The 15,992-nt window shown below is 40.9% G+C and overlaps 1 protein-coding gene across 2 annotated transcripts; it reads left to right on the top strand.

Moving 5' to 3' along the window:
• The first annotated feature begins 54 nt into the window (after positions 1–54).
• CCNB1 (cyclin B1) lies at positions 55–12,363 on the top strand. Of its 2 annotated transcripts, XM_027980034.3 has the most exons (9): positions 55–208; positions 799–969; positions 1,062–1,214; positions 2,877–3,059; positions 7,601–7,759; positions 7,972–8,208; positions 8,485–8,625; positions 9,238–9,348; positions 9,520–12,363. In XM_027980034.3, exons 1-9 carry the CDS (start codon positions 188–190, stop codon positions 9,625–9,627), a joined length of 1,284 nt encoding a protein of 427 aa, XP_027835835.1. In that variant the 5' UTR covers positions 55–187; the 3' UTR covers positions 9,628–12,363. The 2 variants fall into 2 exon arrangements, with proteins under 2 accessions (XP_027835835.1, XP_060256319.1); XM_060400336.1 differs by having other exon boundaries at positions 9,238–12,363.
• The last annotated feature ends 3,629 nt before the right edge of the window (positions 12,364–15,992 follow it).

Here is a 15,992-nt window from a genome sequence, read left to right as displayed (position 1 = left end):
GAGCGAGTGCCACGAACAGGCCAATAAGGAGGGAGCGGTGCGGGGTTTAAACCTGAGGCCGGCCCCGATTCCTCCCGGCGTGCTGCGGCGGAACGGCTGTTGGCCTGTGGTTGATTCAAGCTCCCGGCTGGTCGGGGGCTCCAGTGCTCTCCTCCTCGCTGAGCTGCTGCCTGGTGCAGAAGAAGCCATGGCGCTCCGGATCACCAGGGTGAGCTGCGGATGGTGAACAAACGCGGCTCGCGTAACTGGCTGCGCCTCCTCTCCCTGTCTCTCATACCGGAGTTCCCCTGGCAGGAGCGGAGCGGGACCGAGATTGAGGGGAGGGTGTGGAGGATGGGCGTCGGCGGGCCCCTAAAGTGGTGGGAGAGTTTGGGGGGCGGACGGAAGGAGAGAGGAAGATGATAAAAGTTAGTGGATAAGGGGGGAGGGGCAGATGGAGGGTAGACGCGAAACATTTTGTAAAAAGGTAATGGAGGACCCCTGAGCGAGCTCCCACCAACTGCGCAACCACCCAGGGGAAGGTGCCTGCAACTGAAGGCTTTGTAGAGTTCCTTTCCTTTCAAATGTAAATTCATGGTATTTTAGGTCCGGCAGGGACTAAGCAGGCGATCCCTCAATAGGTGAAATTAGAGGTTCGGGAAGGAAATTGGCTTGTCAGCCTTAGCGTAGCCCCTGGAACCCTGGTTTTCTCCGGGAACCCATTTACAGCTGGCTTTCCTCCTGAAAGCTTCTGTTTGGCCCCCGTCTTAACCCTTGATTACACTAACCTGCTTTCAAAGTGGTCTTGATTCTTAACAGAACACGAAGATTAATGCTGAAAATAAGGCGAAGATCAGTATGGCAGGGGCCAAGCGCGTGCCTGTGGCCGGTGTTGCAACCTCTAAGCCCGGGCTGAGGCCCCGAACAGCGCTTGGAGACATCGGTAACAAAGTCAGTGAACAACCGCAGGCCAAACTGCCTCTGAAAAAGGTATAACTGTCTCTCTGAATCAACTACTCTGTGAGTATGCCTTCCAGCTGTGACCCCTGATGCAGAAACGTTCCTCTCCTTTTCATCCACAGGAAGCAAAAACTTTACCTGCTGGAAAAGTTATTGCTAAAAAAGTACCAAAACCTCTGGAAAAGGCTCCTGTACCTGTGCCGGAGCCCCAGCCGGAGCCAGAGCGGGAACCCGAGCCTGTTAAGGAAGAGAAACTTTCCCCCGAGCCTATTTTGGTAAACTTGACTATTTGAGAACCTGTTGTTTCTTTTCCTTCATTTTACTAATGGATGGCACGGTATTTGAATAAATATAAATAATAGTTACAGAGTGTTTAGGAGGTAGGCTCTGCTAAACACTTTGCATGAGTTAGCTCACATAATCTTACTCTCAGCACTGGTATTGTCATCTCTAGCTTTGTAGATAATGGTGTAGAGAAGTATTAAGTTTGAACAAACAATTCATAGGGTCCTAAAAGGGTCGGACAGGACTTAGCCACTGAACAACAAACTCTCTTTTCTAGAGTCACTTCTCATCAGTGGCACAAAATTAGATTCAAACACAAGACTATCTGGCTTCAGGATCTGTGATTTTAATTGCTTTTAATTGTCATACTACCCCTCCTTTGTTTACTGTATTGAGCTGCCTGGACTAAAGATTTGACTGTCTTTTGGTACAAGCCATCTCTGTCTGGAATTTATTGATTGAAACAGATTGTTCTCTTGAGTACTTTTTTTTTTTTTTTTCCCTTAAAAAAAAACTCCATAATGTGGCCTTCAAACAATAAGCCTGTAACTTTGGAATTTATATAAGGATGTAAAGCAGAAAACGGAGCTCTTCAGAGTAGGCAAGATGAGTTAACACTTGGCCTCAAAACCAAGAACTTTTTTATTAAATATCAACGCATGTAAATGTATCTACTTCTGTGAAGGAAGACTACACCATCTTTGAAAAGGCTGCTTTCCTGAAATGGCAATGAACTCCATTCTTAAGTTTTAATTTTTAAAACTTTCTTAAAGCTGGTTGGGCAAATAATCAAAGTCATTTTGCCTAGCTCTCTACATCTAAGGGAAGTGGGTATGAAGCTATGGCTTTAGTATTGACCTTGTGAACATAGCACAGAAACCTGTAGCGTGCACAGTCTTTAACTGGCCATACTGAGCTTTTCATCAAAATCCCATACTGATTCTTGCCTTTGCTTTCCCACCCTCTTTAACTGATAAGCTTTTCATCCTTCAAAACAGCTCATGCATCCACATTTAAAGCTTTCCCTAATTTTCCAAATGCCACCCTAACTCTCCTCACCCCTACTTTTGTTCTAGAATCAATTTCTTTTACTTCATTTACTTATTTCTTCTAAATTCAAATCCCCTTGAGGACACCATAAAGCCAGTACTTAACACAAAGCTTGACTTGATGAAAGTGCTCAATAACTGTTTGGACAGCAGGGTACCTGGAGCTTGAAGAAAATGATTCATGATAACGAAGTCAATTAATCCTTAGTAGTCCAGATAGAACTTATATTCTGTGCAGTGGGAAGCAGTCCCTGTTTTGAAATATAGACTGAAAGCTAACTTGTCATTCACTTGGATTAACTTTACATGACTTTGCTAAACAACACATTACTAATTAGTTCCCTTTGGAGAAAAGTCTAGATATGAACTTGCTTCCTCTCTGTTTTACCTGTTAGCATGCTCCTGATTCTAAATTGGTTCAGTCTAAGTTGGAGCTCACTTTTCATATTACTCACTTCCTGGAGACGAATAGATTTGAGAAGATGAAAATAAACTGCATGTCTATCCGGCAAATGGTCTCTTGAGTTGACACCAATAATCAGACCATTCTCAGATAGTATACTCCTTTTTGCTATTATTTCAAAAAAGTCTCTCTGTTTCCAGGTCGATACTCCGTCTCCAAGCCCCATGGAAACATCTGGCTGTGCCCCTGCAGAAGAATATCTGTGTCAGGCTTTCTCAGATGTAATTCTTGCAGTGAGTGATGTGGATGCAGAAGACGGAGCGGATCCAAACCTTTGTAGCGAATATGTAAAAGATATCTATGCTTATCTAAGACAACTTGAGGTCAGTAATAGTATTAAACCATTGTTTTTTTCCAAACTGCGTCTAGCTTGGAGATTTTCCATTAACAGTTTTAAGCAGGATACAAGCAGCGTTTCTTAACCGTAGATTCCACTTTGAAGTTCTTCGCAAAATGTCAAAAGTGGCACAAAATGCCAAGAAGGTGGGGTTTTGTTTTTTTTTTGGTGAAAGTCCTAACTGTTGGACTGCCAGGGAATTCCCAACGACAGCTTTATTTGCCATTTTGAATGAGGGAAATTCAAAGTGAAAGATATTTCCATGGCTTTTCTAAAGGAAAGTCCACAGATTGAAAGATATTTTATATCCATCACAATTAGCAGTGTTCAGTTCAGCTCAGTCGTGTCCGACTCTTTGTGCCCCTGGGGACTGCAGCATGCCAGGCCTCCCTGTCCATCACCAACTCCTGAAGTTTACCCAAACCCATGTCTGTTGAGTCAGTGATGCCATCCAACCATCTCCTCTGTTGTCCCCTTTTCTCGCCCTCAATCTTTCCTACCATCAGGGTCTTTTCAAATGAGTCAGTTCTTTGCATCAAGTGGCCAAAGTATTGGAGTTTCAGCTTCAGCATCAGTCCTTCCAATGAATAGTCAGGACTGATCTCCTTTGGGATGGACTGGTTGGATCTCCTTGCAGTCCGAGGGACTCACAAGAGTCTTCTCCAACACCACACTTCAAAAGCACCAATTCTTTGGTGCTCAGTTTTCTTTATAGTCCAACTCTCACATCCTTACATGACCACTGGATAAATCATAGCTTTGACTAGACGGACCTTTGTTGGCAAAGTAATGTCTGCTTTTTAATATGCTGTCTAAGTTGGTCATAACTTTTCTTCCAAGGAGTAAGCGTCTTTTAATTTCATGGCTGCAGTCACCATCTCCAGTGATTTTGGAGCCTAGAAAAGTCTGTCACTGTTTCCGTAGTTTCCCCATCTATTTGCCATGAAGTGATGGGACCAGATGCCATGATCTTAGTTTTCTGAATGTTGAGCTTTAAGCCAACTTTTTCACTCCCCTGTTTCACTTTCATTAAGAGGCTCTTTAGTTCTTCACTTTGTGCCATAAGAGTGGGGTCATGTGCGTATCTGAGGTTATTGATATTTCTCCCGGCAATCTTCATCCCACATTGTGCTTCATCCAGCCCAGTGTTTCTAATGATGTACTCTGCACATAAGTTAAATAAGCAGGGTGACAATATACAGCCTTGACGTACTCCTTTTCCTATTTGGAACCAGTCTGTTGTTCCATGTCCAGTTCTAACTGTGGCTTTCTGACCTGCGTATAGGTTTCTCAGGAGGCAGGTCAGATGGTGTGGTATTCCCATCTCTTGAAGAATTTTCCACAGTTTATTGTGATCCGCACAGTCAAAGGCTTTGGCATAGTCAAAGCAGAAGTTGATGTTTTTCTGGAAGTATCTTTTTCTGTGATTCAGCAGATGTTGGCAATTTCATCTCTGGTTCCTCTGCCTTTCCTAAATCCAGCTTGAACATCTGGAAGTTCTCTGTTCATGTACTGGTGTAGTCTTGCTTGGAGAATTTTGAGCATTACTTTGCTAGTGAATGAGATGAGTGCAATTATGTGGTAGTTTGAACATTCTTTGGGATTGGAATGAAAACTGACCTTTTCCAGTCCTGTGACCACTGCTGAGTTTTCCAAATTTGCTGGCATATTGAGTGAAGCACTTTCACAGCATCATCTTTCAGGATTTGAAACAGCTCAACTGGAATTCTATCACCTCCACTAGCTTTGTTCATAGTGATGCTTCCTAAGGCCCATTTAATTTCACATTCCAGGATGTCTGGCTCTAGGTGAGTGATCACACCATTGTGTGAAGATGGGTCGTGAAGATCTTTTTTTGTACAGTTCTTTGTATTCTTGCCACCTCTTCTTAATATCTTCTGCCTCTGTTAGGTTCATACCATTTCTGTCCTTTATTATGCCCTTCTTTGCATGAAATGTTCCCTCGGTGTGTTGAATTTTCTTGAAGAGATCTCTAGTCGTTCCCATTCTATTGTTTTTCTCTTTCTTTGCATTGATCGCTGAGGAAAGGCTTTCTTCTCTCTTCTTGCTATTCTTTGGAACTCTGCATTCAAGTGGGTATATCTTTCCTTTTCTCCTTTGCCTTTCGCTTCTCTTCTTTTCACAGCTATTTGTAAGGCTTCTTCAGACAACCGTTTTGCGTTTTTGAATTTCTTTTTCTTGGAGATGGTCTTGATCCCTGTCTCCTGTACAGTGTCAGGAACCTCCATCCATTAGTTCTTTAGGCACTCTATCAGATCTAATCCCTTAAATCTATTTCTCACTTCCACTGTATAATTGTAATGGATTTGATTTAGGTCATACCTGAATGGTCTAGTGGTTTTCTCTACTTTCTTCAATTTAAGTCTGAATTTGGCAGTAAGGAATTCATGATCTGAGCCACAGTCAGCTCCCAGTTTGTTTTTGCTGACTGTATAGAGTTCTCCATCTTGGCTGCGAAGAATATAATCAGTCTGATTTCATTATTGACCATCTGGTGATGTTCATGTGTAGAGGAGAAGTAATGGAGAATGCTAATTATCCTTTGCTAGTTTTGTTTTGGTTCAGATAACTAGTCTATTTTAATTTTATGGGCACAGTGATAGAGTTTCTCTCAGGCAGGTCAGTAATCTTAGAAATCAAATTCATGCACTGCCTCGCGTCAAGTGTCGGGTGTTAATTTTGCATAGTCTTACTCTGGCCTCCATCTTATTTGTTTCATTACTCTTACTTCCCATTCTCATAATTCTTCCTTACTTTAAATGGCTTTATTTTGTTCATACATTTATAAGCCACGATGAAACATTAAATGGCTTATGTTGCTGCTAAGTCACGTCAGTCGTGTCCAACTGTATACGACCCCATAGACAGCAGCCCAACAGGTTCCCCCGTCCCTGGGATTCTCCAGACAAGAACACTGGAGTGGGTTGTCATTTCCTTCTCCAGTGCATGAAATTGAAAAGTGAAAGTAAGTCACTCAGTTGTATCCAACTCTCTGTGACCCCATGGACTGCAGCCTACCAGACTCCTCCATCCATGGGATTTTCCCATTGCCTTCTCCGAAATGGCTTATAAACACACACTTTGTTTTACTTTGGTAGCTCATTGTAAATTCTAACAGCATTCTCTATAATCACTAGGCTCTCTAACAAAAACTGTTAAGTGCTACTGGTTTGTATTAACTGGAACCTTCAGTTCACCTCTGTGCTCATATCATGGGGTTGGTTATAAATTAATATATGTGTATGGAGAAGGTGGTAAGAAACCATAGCCAAAACAAGGCATTTGGGGTCAGTGTGGCTTATGAACATGTGATATCTGGGAAATTGTTTTTGTCCAATAAGAATATACTCAAAAACTAAAACTTTTGGTCTTCTTCCATTTCATCTCATTTCTGAAACTTTGTATTGGTGTCCTTTGCCCGTTCGCCCAAACAAGGAGGAATTCTGTATGTTAACAACATAAGCAATACAGTTATCAAATTTACTCAGTTGATTGTTCATAATGCATTCTATTGTAGTGGCATCATTAATATCTTCAGCAGGGTGTTGCCTGGTTATTTTGGGCATCTCCATCTTCTACACGATTGTCCTGTAAGACAATCCAGAACCACCCTTCTCTGAATTTTTTCTCCTTCGTTTTTGTTTTTTATTTATTTGGCTGCACTAGGTCTTATTTATAGCGCTCAGGACCTAGTTTCCTGACCGGGGATCAAACCCAGGCCCCCTGCATTGGAAGCACAGAGTCCCAGCCTCCCGACCACCATGGAAGTGCCTTCTCCCTTGTTTTTAGTTAGCAGTCTAACTTAGCAGATGTGTGTGCTGGATTTTGATGGTTGACTTCTCTTACCCATGCTGTTTCGGGGGTTTAAACCTCGAAGCACGTGTGGTAGCATATTAGTTCCAGCTGATCTGGAAGCTGCTGCTATTATTTTCTCTTAACTCCGTGAAGCTCAGGGGCTTCCCAGGTGGTGCAATGGTAACAAATCTGCCTGCTAATGCAGGAGGCACAAGAGATGCAGGTTCGATCCCTAGGTTGGGAGGATCCGCTGGACTAGGAAATGGCAACCTGCCCCAGTATTCTTGGCTAGAAGATCCCATGGACAGAGGACCCTGGTGTGTGACAGTCCGTGGGGTTGCAAAGAGTCTGACGCAACTGAGTGCGCACACATAAAGCTCAAGGTTCTGGGTTTAGAGTCCTGAAAAGATCTGAGGTGATAGTACGGTATCTTTATTTGCGAAGGAGGGACAGGATGTGGGCCAGCAGTGGTGATGGTGAATTCGATATAGTAAGATTTGCCGATAGGAAAACCTGTCACACTGTCCTGTTTGATATGTGCTTTCTTTGTTTCTCGGTGATGGAGCTGTTTGCAGTGACCAAATGATAACAGAGCATAGCGCTATTAAAGATTCTAAATGTTCCAGAGCTATTCTGAGGTCACCAGTTATTTCTGGTCAGAAATGTACCGTGGAATCTTACTTCTTAGGATAATCAGCATTTCTTTTTCAGGAAGAGCAAGCAGTCAAACCAAAATACCTAATGGGTCGTGAAGTCACTGGAAACATGAGAGCCATCCTGATTGACTGGCTAGTGCAAGTTCAAATGAAATTCAGGTTACTGCAGGAGACCATGTACATGACTGTTTCCATAATTGATCGGTTCATGCAGGTGAGTGTAAGTCAGCAGTTGAGGGTTCTTCCTCTAAGGGTCCTCTCTGAGTCATAAGAAACAGACCTTTTCAGCTAAAATCTGTCTTGAGGCATGGGGTGTCTTTGAGATTTTGTTGTGGGAATGTGTCTTTCCTCTCTCTCTTTCACAATTCTGTGCTTCCTTTTTCAAATACCTATTACTTGTTCATCGACTTGAAATTCCCACTGTAGGATAACTGTGTGCCCAAGAAGATGCTGCAGCTGGTGGGAGTCACTGCCATGTTTGTTGCAAGCAAATATGAGGAAATGTACCCTCCAGAAATCGGTGACTTTGCCTTTGTGACTGACAACACCTACACCAAGTTTCAAATCAGACAGATGGAAATGAAGATTCTGAGAGCTTTAAATTTTAGTCTGGGTCGCCCTCTACCCCTGCATTTCCTTCGGAGAGCATCTAAGATTGGAGAGGTACAGATTTCTTGAAACCTCTGGTATGGTACATCAGGGAGTACTGCTGGCCATTGAGATCTAATTCAAGTACATTATATTTATACCTAACTGCCTGAAGAAGGCATAAAGGTGGTCTTTATTTCCAGTCAATCTGTGTGTTAATATTATTATTAAAGCCTTTCATGGACCATTGAATTTGAGAATTTATGGGCAAACAGTTGTAGGTACAGTGATGGGCATACTAGTTACTGCCAGTGCAGAATTCTCTGACAGAACCTGTGGGTTTTATTCCAGGTTGATGTTGAGCTACATACTCTGGCCAAATATTTGATGGAACTAACTATGCTGGACTACGATATGGTGCACTTTCCTCCTTCTCAGATTGCAGCAGGAGCTTTTTGCTTAGCACTGAAAATTCTTGATAATGGTGAATGGGTAAGCTCTGTCCTACAAACTGAGATTATCCTGAGCTTTGACATTTCACTATTTGCTCAGGATAGAGCTGTTGTCATTAAAGGACAATTCATATAGCTCCCACATATGACATCTTCTGAGGCAATGATTATAATATCTTGAAATATTTTCTTAGAATGCTTCCATTTCATTGCCTAATCTCATCTTGCTATACCCCTTTGAGAAAGGTAGAGCAGCTGCTGCTGCTTATAGAGAGAGTAGCTCAAGCAGGTCAAATAACGTCCCAGAAGTTCGTTCATATTCATTGAGTTAATGAGTATTTCTCTTACGTCACGTGATAATACTCTAGGCCCTAGAAATAGAGTTGTAAATGAGAAAGTCAGCTCCAAATAACTTGGTCTAGCTTTGGGGTGGAGAATTCAGCAATTACAAAAGTGATTACGTTTGAGCACAGGATCCTAGAGAAGCCACTAAAGAAGAGTAACTGGGGAAGAAAGGGTCTTAAGCTTGTCTTAAATTTCAATTATAATCGTATAGAGTGTCTGCTTCTCTACCTGCTTTTGAAGAACATCTAGAAATTTTATGAAAACCCTTGGTGATGAGCATTTCCAGCATTAACTTTTGTTGTCTTAGACACCAACTCTACAGCATTACCTGTCATACACTGAAGAATCCCTGCTTGTTGTTATGCAACACCTGGCAAAGAATGTGGTCATGGTGAACCGTGGGCTTTCAAAGCACATGGTGAGTCAATCAGTGGTACTCCAGGGTGTTGGGGAAAGTGGAAGTCATTCAGACCTTATGCCTGCCTGTAAATTCATAGCTTACTTTTTTAAGGAGTTGATTTTTAACTGAATCATTGATTCTTATGTTTTCCTTTTTACTCTCATTAATTTCTGTACTTTTCTCTTCCAGACTATCAAGAACAAGTATGCCACATCTAAGCATGCTAAGATCAGCACTCTAGCACAGCTGAATTCTGCACTAGTTCAAGATTTAGCCAAGGCTGTGGCAAAGGTGTAACTTGTGAACTTTGGAATACTATCTGCAAATAAAATTGGCACCATGTGCCATATCTGTACATATTATATGTTACATTTATTTACTTTTAATAAAGTTGTAGTTCTTTTTACTTACCCTTTAACTCATTTGAATGTGGCTACTTTCCACTTGAGGATAAAAGTTGTTTTAAAGGTATGGTGGGGATTACTTAAAAACAGTTTTCGGTTATCTGGGGACCCAACTATACATACAATTGGTTCTTCATGGCTTTTGTTTTATATGCCTGGCTTTACTTAAGAAGATTTACTAAGCTCTTGAAGGCATTTAAAATCTAGATGTACTTTATATGTCATACTGTGTGTAAGCCCAAGTCACCTTAAGAGATTCTACTGCCTAGTTCTACATAAGGAAAAGTCTACCATCTCATTCCTAGTCCTCCTGATTCCTATTTACTCTGGTGGTTGCTGCCATAATTCTAAGTAATCTACTAGTACCACTTTCTTAAATTATCAATGTTAGCTAGTATCAGCATTTTCACTTGGAAAAATAAGAATTTTAATTTATATTCAAAGCCTAGTTTTTGTTTATTAGTTAAGAAAATAAAACAATCCTTAAATATGAAAGTATCTTTAAAACTATTTACCCACCCTTCTTACTGTCCTGTCTCAGTCTCATCTGAAGGATATAAGGAGTTTGGAGTGTATCGATCCATGAATATAGATTGTGTATAGACCTGCCTATGTGATATGGGACGTATTAAAAATGGGGTCATTTTGTATACTTAGCAATTCATTTCAACATGGACAGGCCTACCTGTATTTGGGCATTACAGTCCATTGTATGGATATATTATAATGTATTTTTAACTGTTCGTCTGTTTACATTCAGATTGCTTTTTCTCTTTGTTCCTATAGACAATGCTGTTTAAATGTCATTATAGCCCATACTTTCCTTTATGTACATTGACTGAGTTCTCCAAAGAATGTGTGTTCTAAGTTCTGACAGGTGTAGCCAGAGGACGTTCTCAATGTCATCAGCAATAAATCTTCAAAAGTTCTGGTTTTCTCAGCATCTGTGCCTGAACTGAAGCTAATCATTCGCTTTAGTTTCTGTGACTTTTTGTGGCAAAAAATATCCTGTTTTGTTTACTGTCTTAATTTATACTTCTCATGACTAGTTGAATCAATTTTTGTTGTCCAGTTAACAATTTGTAAAAGCTTTCCCACTTTGTCATTTGCCCTAAATCTGATTATCCTGTCTTTTTCCTTGCAGACAGTTTTAAACTTTGGTATTATCAGATATATATTTTTTCGTAGTTGCTTTTAGATTTTCAGTGTTAAGGTCAACTCCATCCCCAAACCATTAACATCTCTTAAATTTCTAAATTTTTTCCTGTTAGGTGTATAAGCCCTCAGTTAAACTTTGTATGTGGTATGAGGTAGGATTCTTAACTTGCAGATGAATGCCCATCTGTGCCAGTACCGTATGTTTAAACCTCTCCTTGTACAATTGAAACACTAGTTTATCATTCCCTGATCTACTTTTTCCCTGTGATTAATATAGTTTTACATTAAGTTTATCTGGAAAGATGAGGCTACCACTATTTTTCAAATATTTGTGCGGAAAATTTCAAAGAGGAATTTTCCAGTTACTGATAAGCGCCTTTAGATTTTGACTGAATGTTGGTATACATACATATGTGTTAGTTCTGGATAGACTGACATTGTCTTCCATTTGGAAACTTCTCCGGTAAGGCTTGTTGCATGCCCTTCACTGCAATGTTAGAATTTAATTAGGTAATCGCTACACTTTTCTTGTCAAGTTAATTGCTGGGTTTAGGCTCTGTTACCCCTATTTTTTATTGCTTTTTGTATTTTTTCTTACCCAGTTGATAGTCAATCCCCCAAATTTATTTTTTCAACTACATGGTTTTTAGGTTATTGTTTCAGAATCTCCAAACATTGTGAATAGGTAGATTGCTGTCTTATTCCTGAGTTGGACATCTCAGTATTTTTACCATCTAATATTTTTGCTGTTAGTCTGTAAGTGGTCTTTATATTTTAGGTATTTTTCTCTTACTGTTGAGAAAGGCTTTGGGATTTTATTTACTCTTTCAGCTTTTGATAACTTAAAAATATTACCACATTAATTTGAGGTTAACGAATTCTTGCTTACAGTATACAGATTTAATCTGCTAGCATTTCATTTAGGAAGTTTTGCATTTTGTGGGTAATTGGCTCAGTTTTTGTTAGCATTTTCTGATTTTTGTCTCATTTACCAGCTTTAAGGTGGATTAAAGAGGTTTTCATATTCAAGTGTTATAACTTGAAATCTTTTATTCACTTGTTGAAAACTAGCTAAATCAATATGTAAAGTCACCTGGCCTGTGCTTATAGTGGTAGCTTTCCGCGGTTGTTCGGTGTTTTTTATGAATTCCCCTCCTCTATCACCACCACTTTAAAAGAAAATAACCCATTCTAGATTTTCTTAATTATAGCTGTAGAGGTATAGGATATTAGTTAACCTCTTCGGTATTATATCTTCATAGTTCTGATGTTGAATACTTGTGTTTTCTAATCATGCTTGCCTAGAGGGTATTATTGGTGTTTTGAAAGAATCACTTTTTGGTGTTATCATTTCTACCACCTCTGTTTCATAGTTTTAGCTTTTATGTTAATTCTCACCATCTGCTTTTCTTGGTTATTTTCTAGTTAAATACTTAATGTATTTTTAGTAATAAAAGCCTTTGTATATACATATTCCTCTGAGATAACTCATTTCTAAAGCTCTCTTTTTCATCAATCTGGTTGTTACAATTTCTTTTGTAATCCTTTTTGATCTGGAGATTATTTTACTGCTTATTTTCTTAAGTTTATTGTTTTTTGTCAGACACCTATGTGTTGGTGTTTTCTTATGGCATTGGAGAAGTCTGTGTATTCAGTCGTGTCCAGCTCTTTGTGACCCCATGGACTGTACCCCACCAGGCTCCTCTGTCCATGGGATTCTCCAGGCAAGAATACTGGAGTGGGTTGCATTGCCCTTCTCCAGGGGATCTTCCTGAACCAGGGATCTGAACCCATGTTTCCTGTGTCTCCTGCATTGCAGGCAGATTCTTTACCGTTGAGCCACCCAGAGATGGTCTGGAAAAAGCCTTTTGAAACTTCTGTGTGGATTAAGTCTATGATTGACTTATGTAGATAGATAGTCCATGGACAGAAGAAAGGGTTTTATTTCCTAATAGACAAAGTTTTAGTGATTGAGGATAATATTCCCTTAAAATACTTCCATCATGTGTCTAATGTCCTAAGAATTAGGATCCTCCAGAGCTGTAATCTTTTTGTCACACTGAAAAAGTTAACTATTTATTTGGCTGCACCTGGTCTTAGTTGCCTCATGTGGGATCTTTAGTTGCAAATAAAGCACATGAGCTTTTCTCTTAATGCAGAAGCATTTTTTCCCAACACTTTGAATTTTTTGTTTTGTATTAGGATATAACTGATTAACAGTTTTGATAGTTTCAGGTGAACAGGGAGGGACTCAGCCATACATATACATGTATCCATTCTTCCCCAAAGCCCCCTCCCATCCAGGCTGCCTCATAAAAATGAGCATGTGCTTTTGAGAAACCTGTATGCAGGTCAGGAAGCAACAGTCAGAACTGGACATGAAACAACAGACTGGTTCCAAATCGGGAAAGGAGTACATCAAGGCTGTATATTGTCACTCTGCTTATTTAACTTATATGCAGAGTACATCATGAGAAGATGCTGGACTGGATGAAGCACAAGCTGGAATCGAGATTGCCGGGAGAAATCTCAATAACCTCAGATATGCAGATGACACCACCCTTATGGCAGAAAGTGAAGAAGAACTAAAGAGCCACTTGATGAAAGTGAAAGAGGAGAGTGAAAAAGTTGGCTTAAAGCTCAACATTCAGAAAACTAAGATCATGGCATCCCGTCCCATCATTTCATGGCAAATAGATGGGGAAACAGTGGCTGACTTTATTTTGGGGGGCTCCAAAATCACTGCACATGGTGACTCCAGCCATGAAACTTAAAAGACACTTATTCTTTGGAAGGACAATTATGACCAACCTAGACAGCATATTAAAAAGCAGACACATTACTTTGCCAACAAAGGTCAGTCTAGTCAAGGCTATGGTTTTTCCAGTGGTCATGTATGGATGTGAGAGTTGGACTATAAAGAAAGCTGAGCGCCAAAGCTGATGCTTTTGATCCTTGGTGTTGGAGAAGACTCTTGAGTGTCCCTTGGACTGGAGATCCAACCAGTCCATCCTAAAGGAGATCAGTCCTGGGTGTTCACTGAAAGGACTGATGTTGAAGCTGAAACTCCAATACTTTGCCACCTGATGCAAAGAGCTGACTCATTGGAAAAGACCCTGATGCTGGGAGGGATTGGAGGCAGGAGGAGAAGGGGACAACAGAGGATGAGATGGCTGGATGGCATCACTGACACAATGGACATGAGTTTGGGTGAATTCTGGGAGTTGGTGATGGCCTGGCGTGCTTTGGTTCACGGGACTGCAAAGAGTTGGACATGACTGAGCGACTGAACTAATGTATAACATGTACTTTACAATAGGTCCTTGTTGAATATTCATTTTAAATATAGCAGTGTGTACCTAACCATCCTTAATTATCCCTCCTCACCACCACCCCCCCCCCATTACTATAAAATTCATTGTCTAAATCTGTAAGTCTCTTCCTGTTAAAGCCTGTGGGGTCTAGTTCCCTGACCAAAGATTAGACTTGCGCCCCCACATTGGAAGTGTGAAGTCTTAGCTACTGGACTGATGGGAGCCCCTAGCTTTTTTGTCTTTTACTTTCTTTTTATTTAGCCATGGAACCATGCCCTTGGCAGTGAAAGCAGAGCCTCAACCACTTGAGCACTAGGGAATTCTTTTTTTAATTCTGACATTAATGATACTTGTTTTGAATAATTTGTCTCACTGGGAGTGAGATGATGGTAATTGTTCGATTTTATCATCCCTTCTATATAGGACATTCTCTAAAAATTGGGTCTCTGCTCACAGACATACCCTCTTTGTTTGACTCTTTTTTGGGGGGAGGGCTGCACCCAATCTTAGTTGCAGCATGTGGGCTCTCAGTTCCCTAACCAGGGATCAACCCTGGGCCCCTTGCATTAGTAGCGTCTTAACCACTGGACCACCAGGGAATTCCCTGTTCCTTTTTTTATTTTTATTTTTTATTGTTATAATCCGCCACTGCAGCGGTTCTTAAAGTGTCATCCTCAACCAGCAATAGCAATATCACCTGGGGACATGAAATGCAAATCAGAATCAGTAACGTGGAGAGGCACCTAGCTGTCTGTTTCAACCAGTCCTTTCAGTGATCCTCATGCATGCTCATGAGGAAAAGCATTGCATAACCTTTCGCCCAATTTTGGCCTGTGGACTCCTGATGGGCAGCTGCTTAAAAGGATGAGGTTGATGTGAGATACTGGAAGACATCCCGGATAAACTAGTTCTGAAACATTGTAAGACATCCCAGACAAAGTAAGTGAAAAAAGAAAACAGTAACTTTCTTGTAAAAGAAAAAATGAAGCAAAATGTTCTTCCAGGAATTTGGGAGTAGCAGTGGTGAACTTAACATTTTACATCCTACCATGCCTTTTGAATCTTTTACCAGGAGCCGAATTACTTTGATAATAGGAAAAAGAGAGTACTATTGTGTGACAAGTATAACTCAGGAAAAACTAGAAACTCTCCTGTTCAAAGAGGCCCGAACTGCTTATGCCACAAAGATCAGTCACTTATGGGACTGATCATAGTGAAAAACTACAAACCAATCAGGCATTTATGCCCTGCATTTTCTCCATTACCTGGTCACTGCTCAGCTAAGCACTGGAGCATTAAATTCAGCTGAGAAAGGTCGATTGTAATCTGTCAGATCGAAAAACTGACACTCAGGGGCACGCAAACCTGTTGCAGCATGTGGGATCTTAGTTATCTAACCAGGGATCAACCGCCTCCGCCCTCAAAAAAGTGAAATAAAAAGTTCAAATCTTACAGTTGAATTTCACACTGAAAGTCTGCACTGCCTTCTAGAGGGCAGTGGGTATCTCTGAACTTGGGCCTCTGCTTTCTCTGCCAAATGAGGGGCCTGGACTTAACGAGCTCAGAACAAAACTCTCAAATCCTTTTCTCTGCCAGCCTGCCCTCCACACCCATCTTCCAGGGCAGCAGATGGAAGGAGAATTCTAAAATGGATCAAGAATCACTATCCCAGCTCAAAGGCTGAAAGACTGTTGATGTCGGGGTTCTCCCCTCCAGGTCGCGGTGCCACAAGCCTGAGAGTGCCCCCAAATGGCTGCAGCATAGCGCTTAGCCCAGCTCGACAGAG

Source organism: Ovis aries, chromosome 16 (genome assembly GCF_016772045.2).
Source record: "Ovis aries strain OAR_USU_Benz2616 breed Rambouillet chromosome 16, ARS-UI_Ramb_v3.0, whole genome shotgun sequence".
NCBI lineage: Eukaryota > Metazoa > Chordata > Mammalia > Artiodactyla > Bovidae > Ovis > Ovis aries.
The sequence above is the reverse complement of the archived record's forward strand: the minus strand, read 5'-3'. Positions and strand labels throughout refer to the sequence as shown.

What these genes read in the sequence shown, in the direction of transcription:
- CCNB1 (XM_060400336.1), top strand. Translation starts at nt 188, where the DNA reads ATGGCGCTCCGGATCACCAGG. An exon ending in CTTATCTAAGACAACTTGAG is followed by an intron (nt 3,060 to 7,600) that starts GTCAGTAATAGT and finishes TTTCTTTTTCAG; the next exon opens with GAAGAGCAAGCAGTCAAACC. An exon ending in TTCTTGATAATGGTGAATGG is followed by an intron (nt 8,626 to 9,237) that starts GTAAGCTCTGTC and finishes TTGTTGTCTTAG; the next exon opens with ACACCAACTCTACAGCATTA.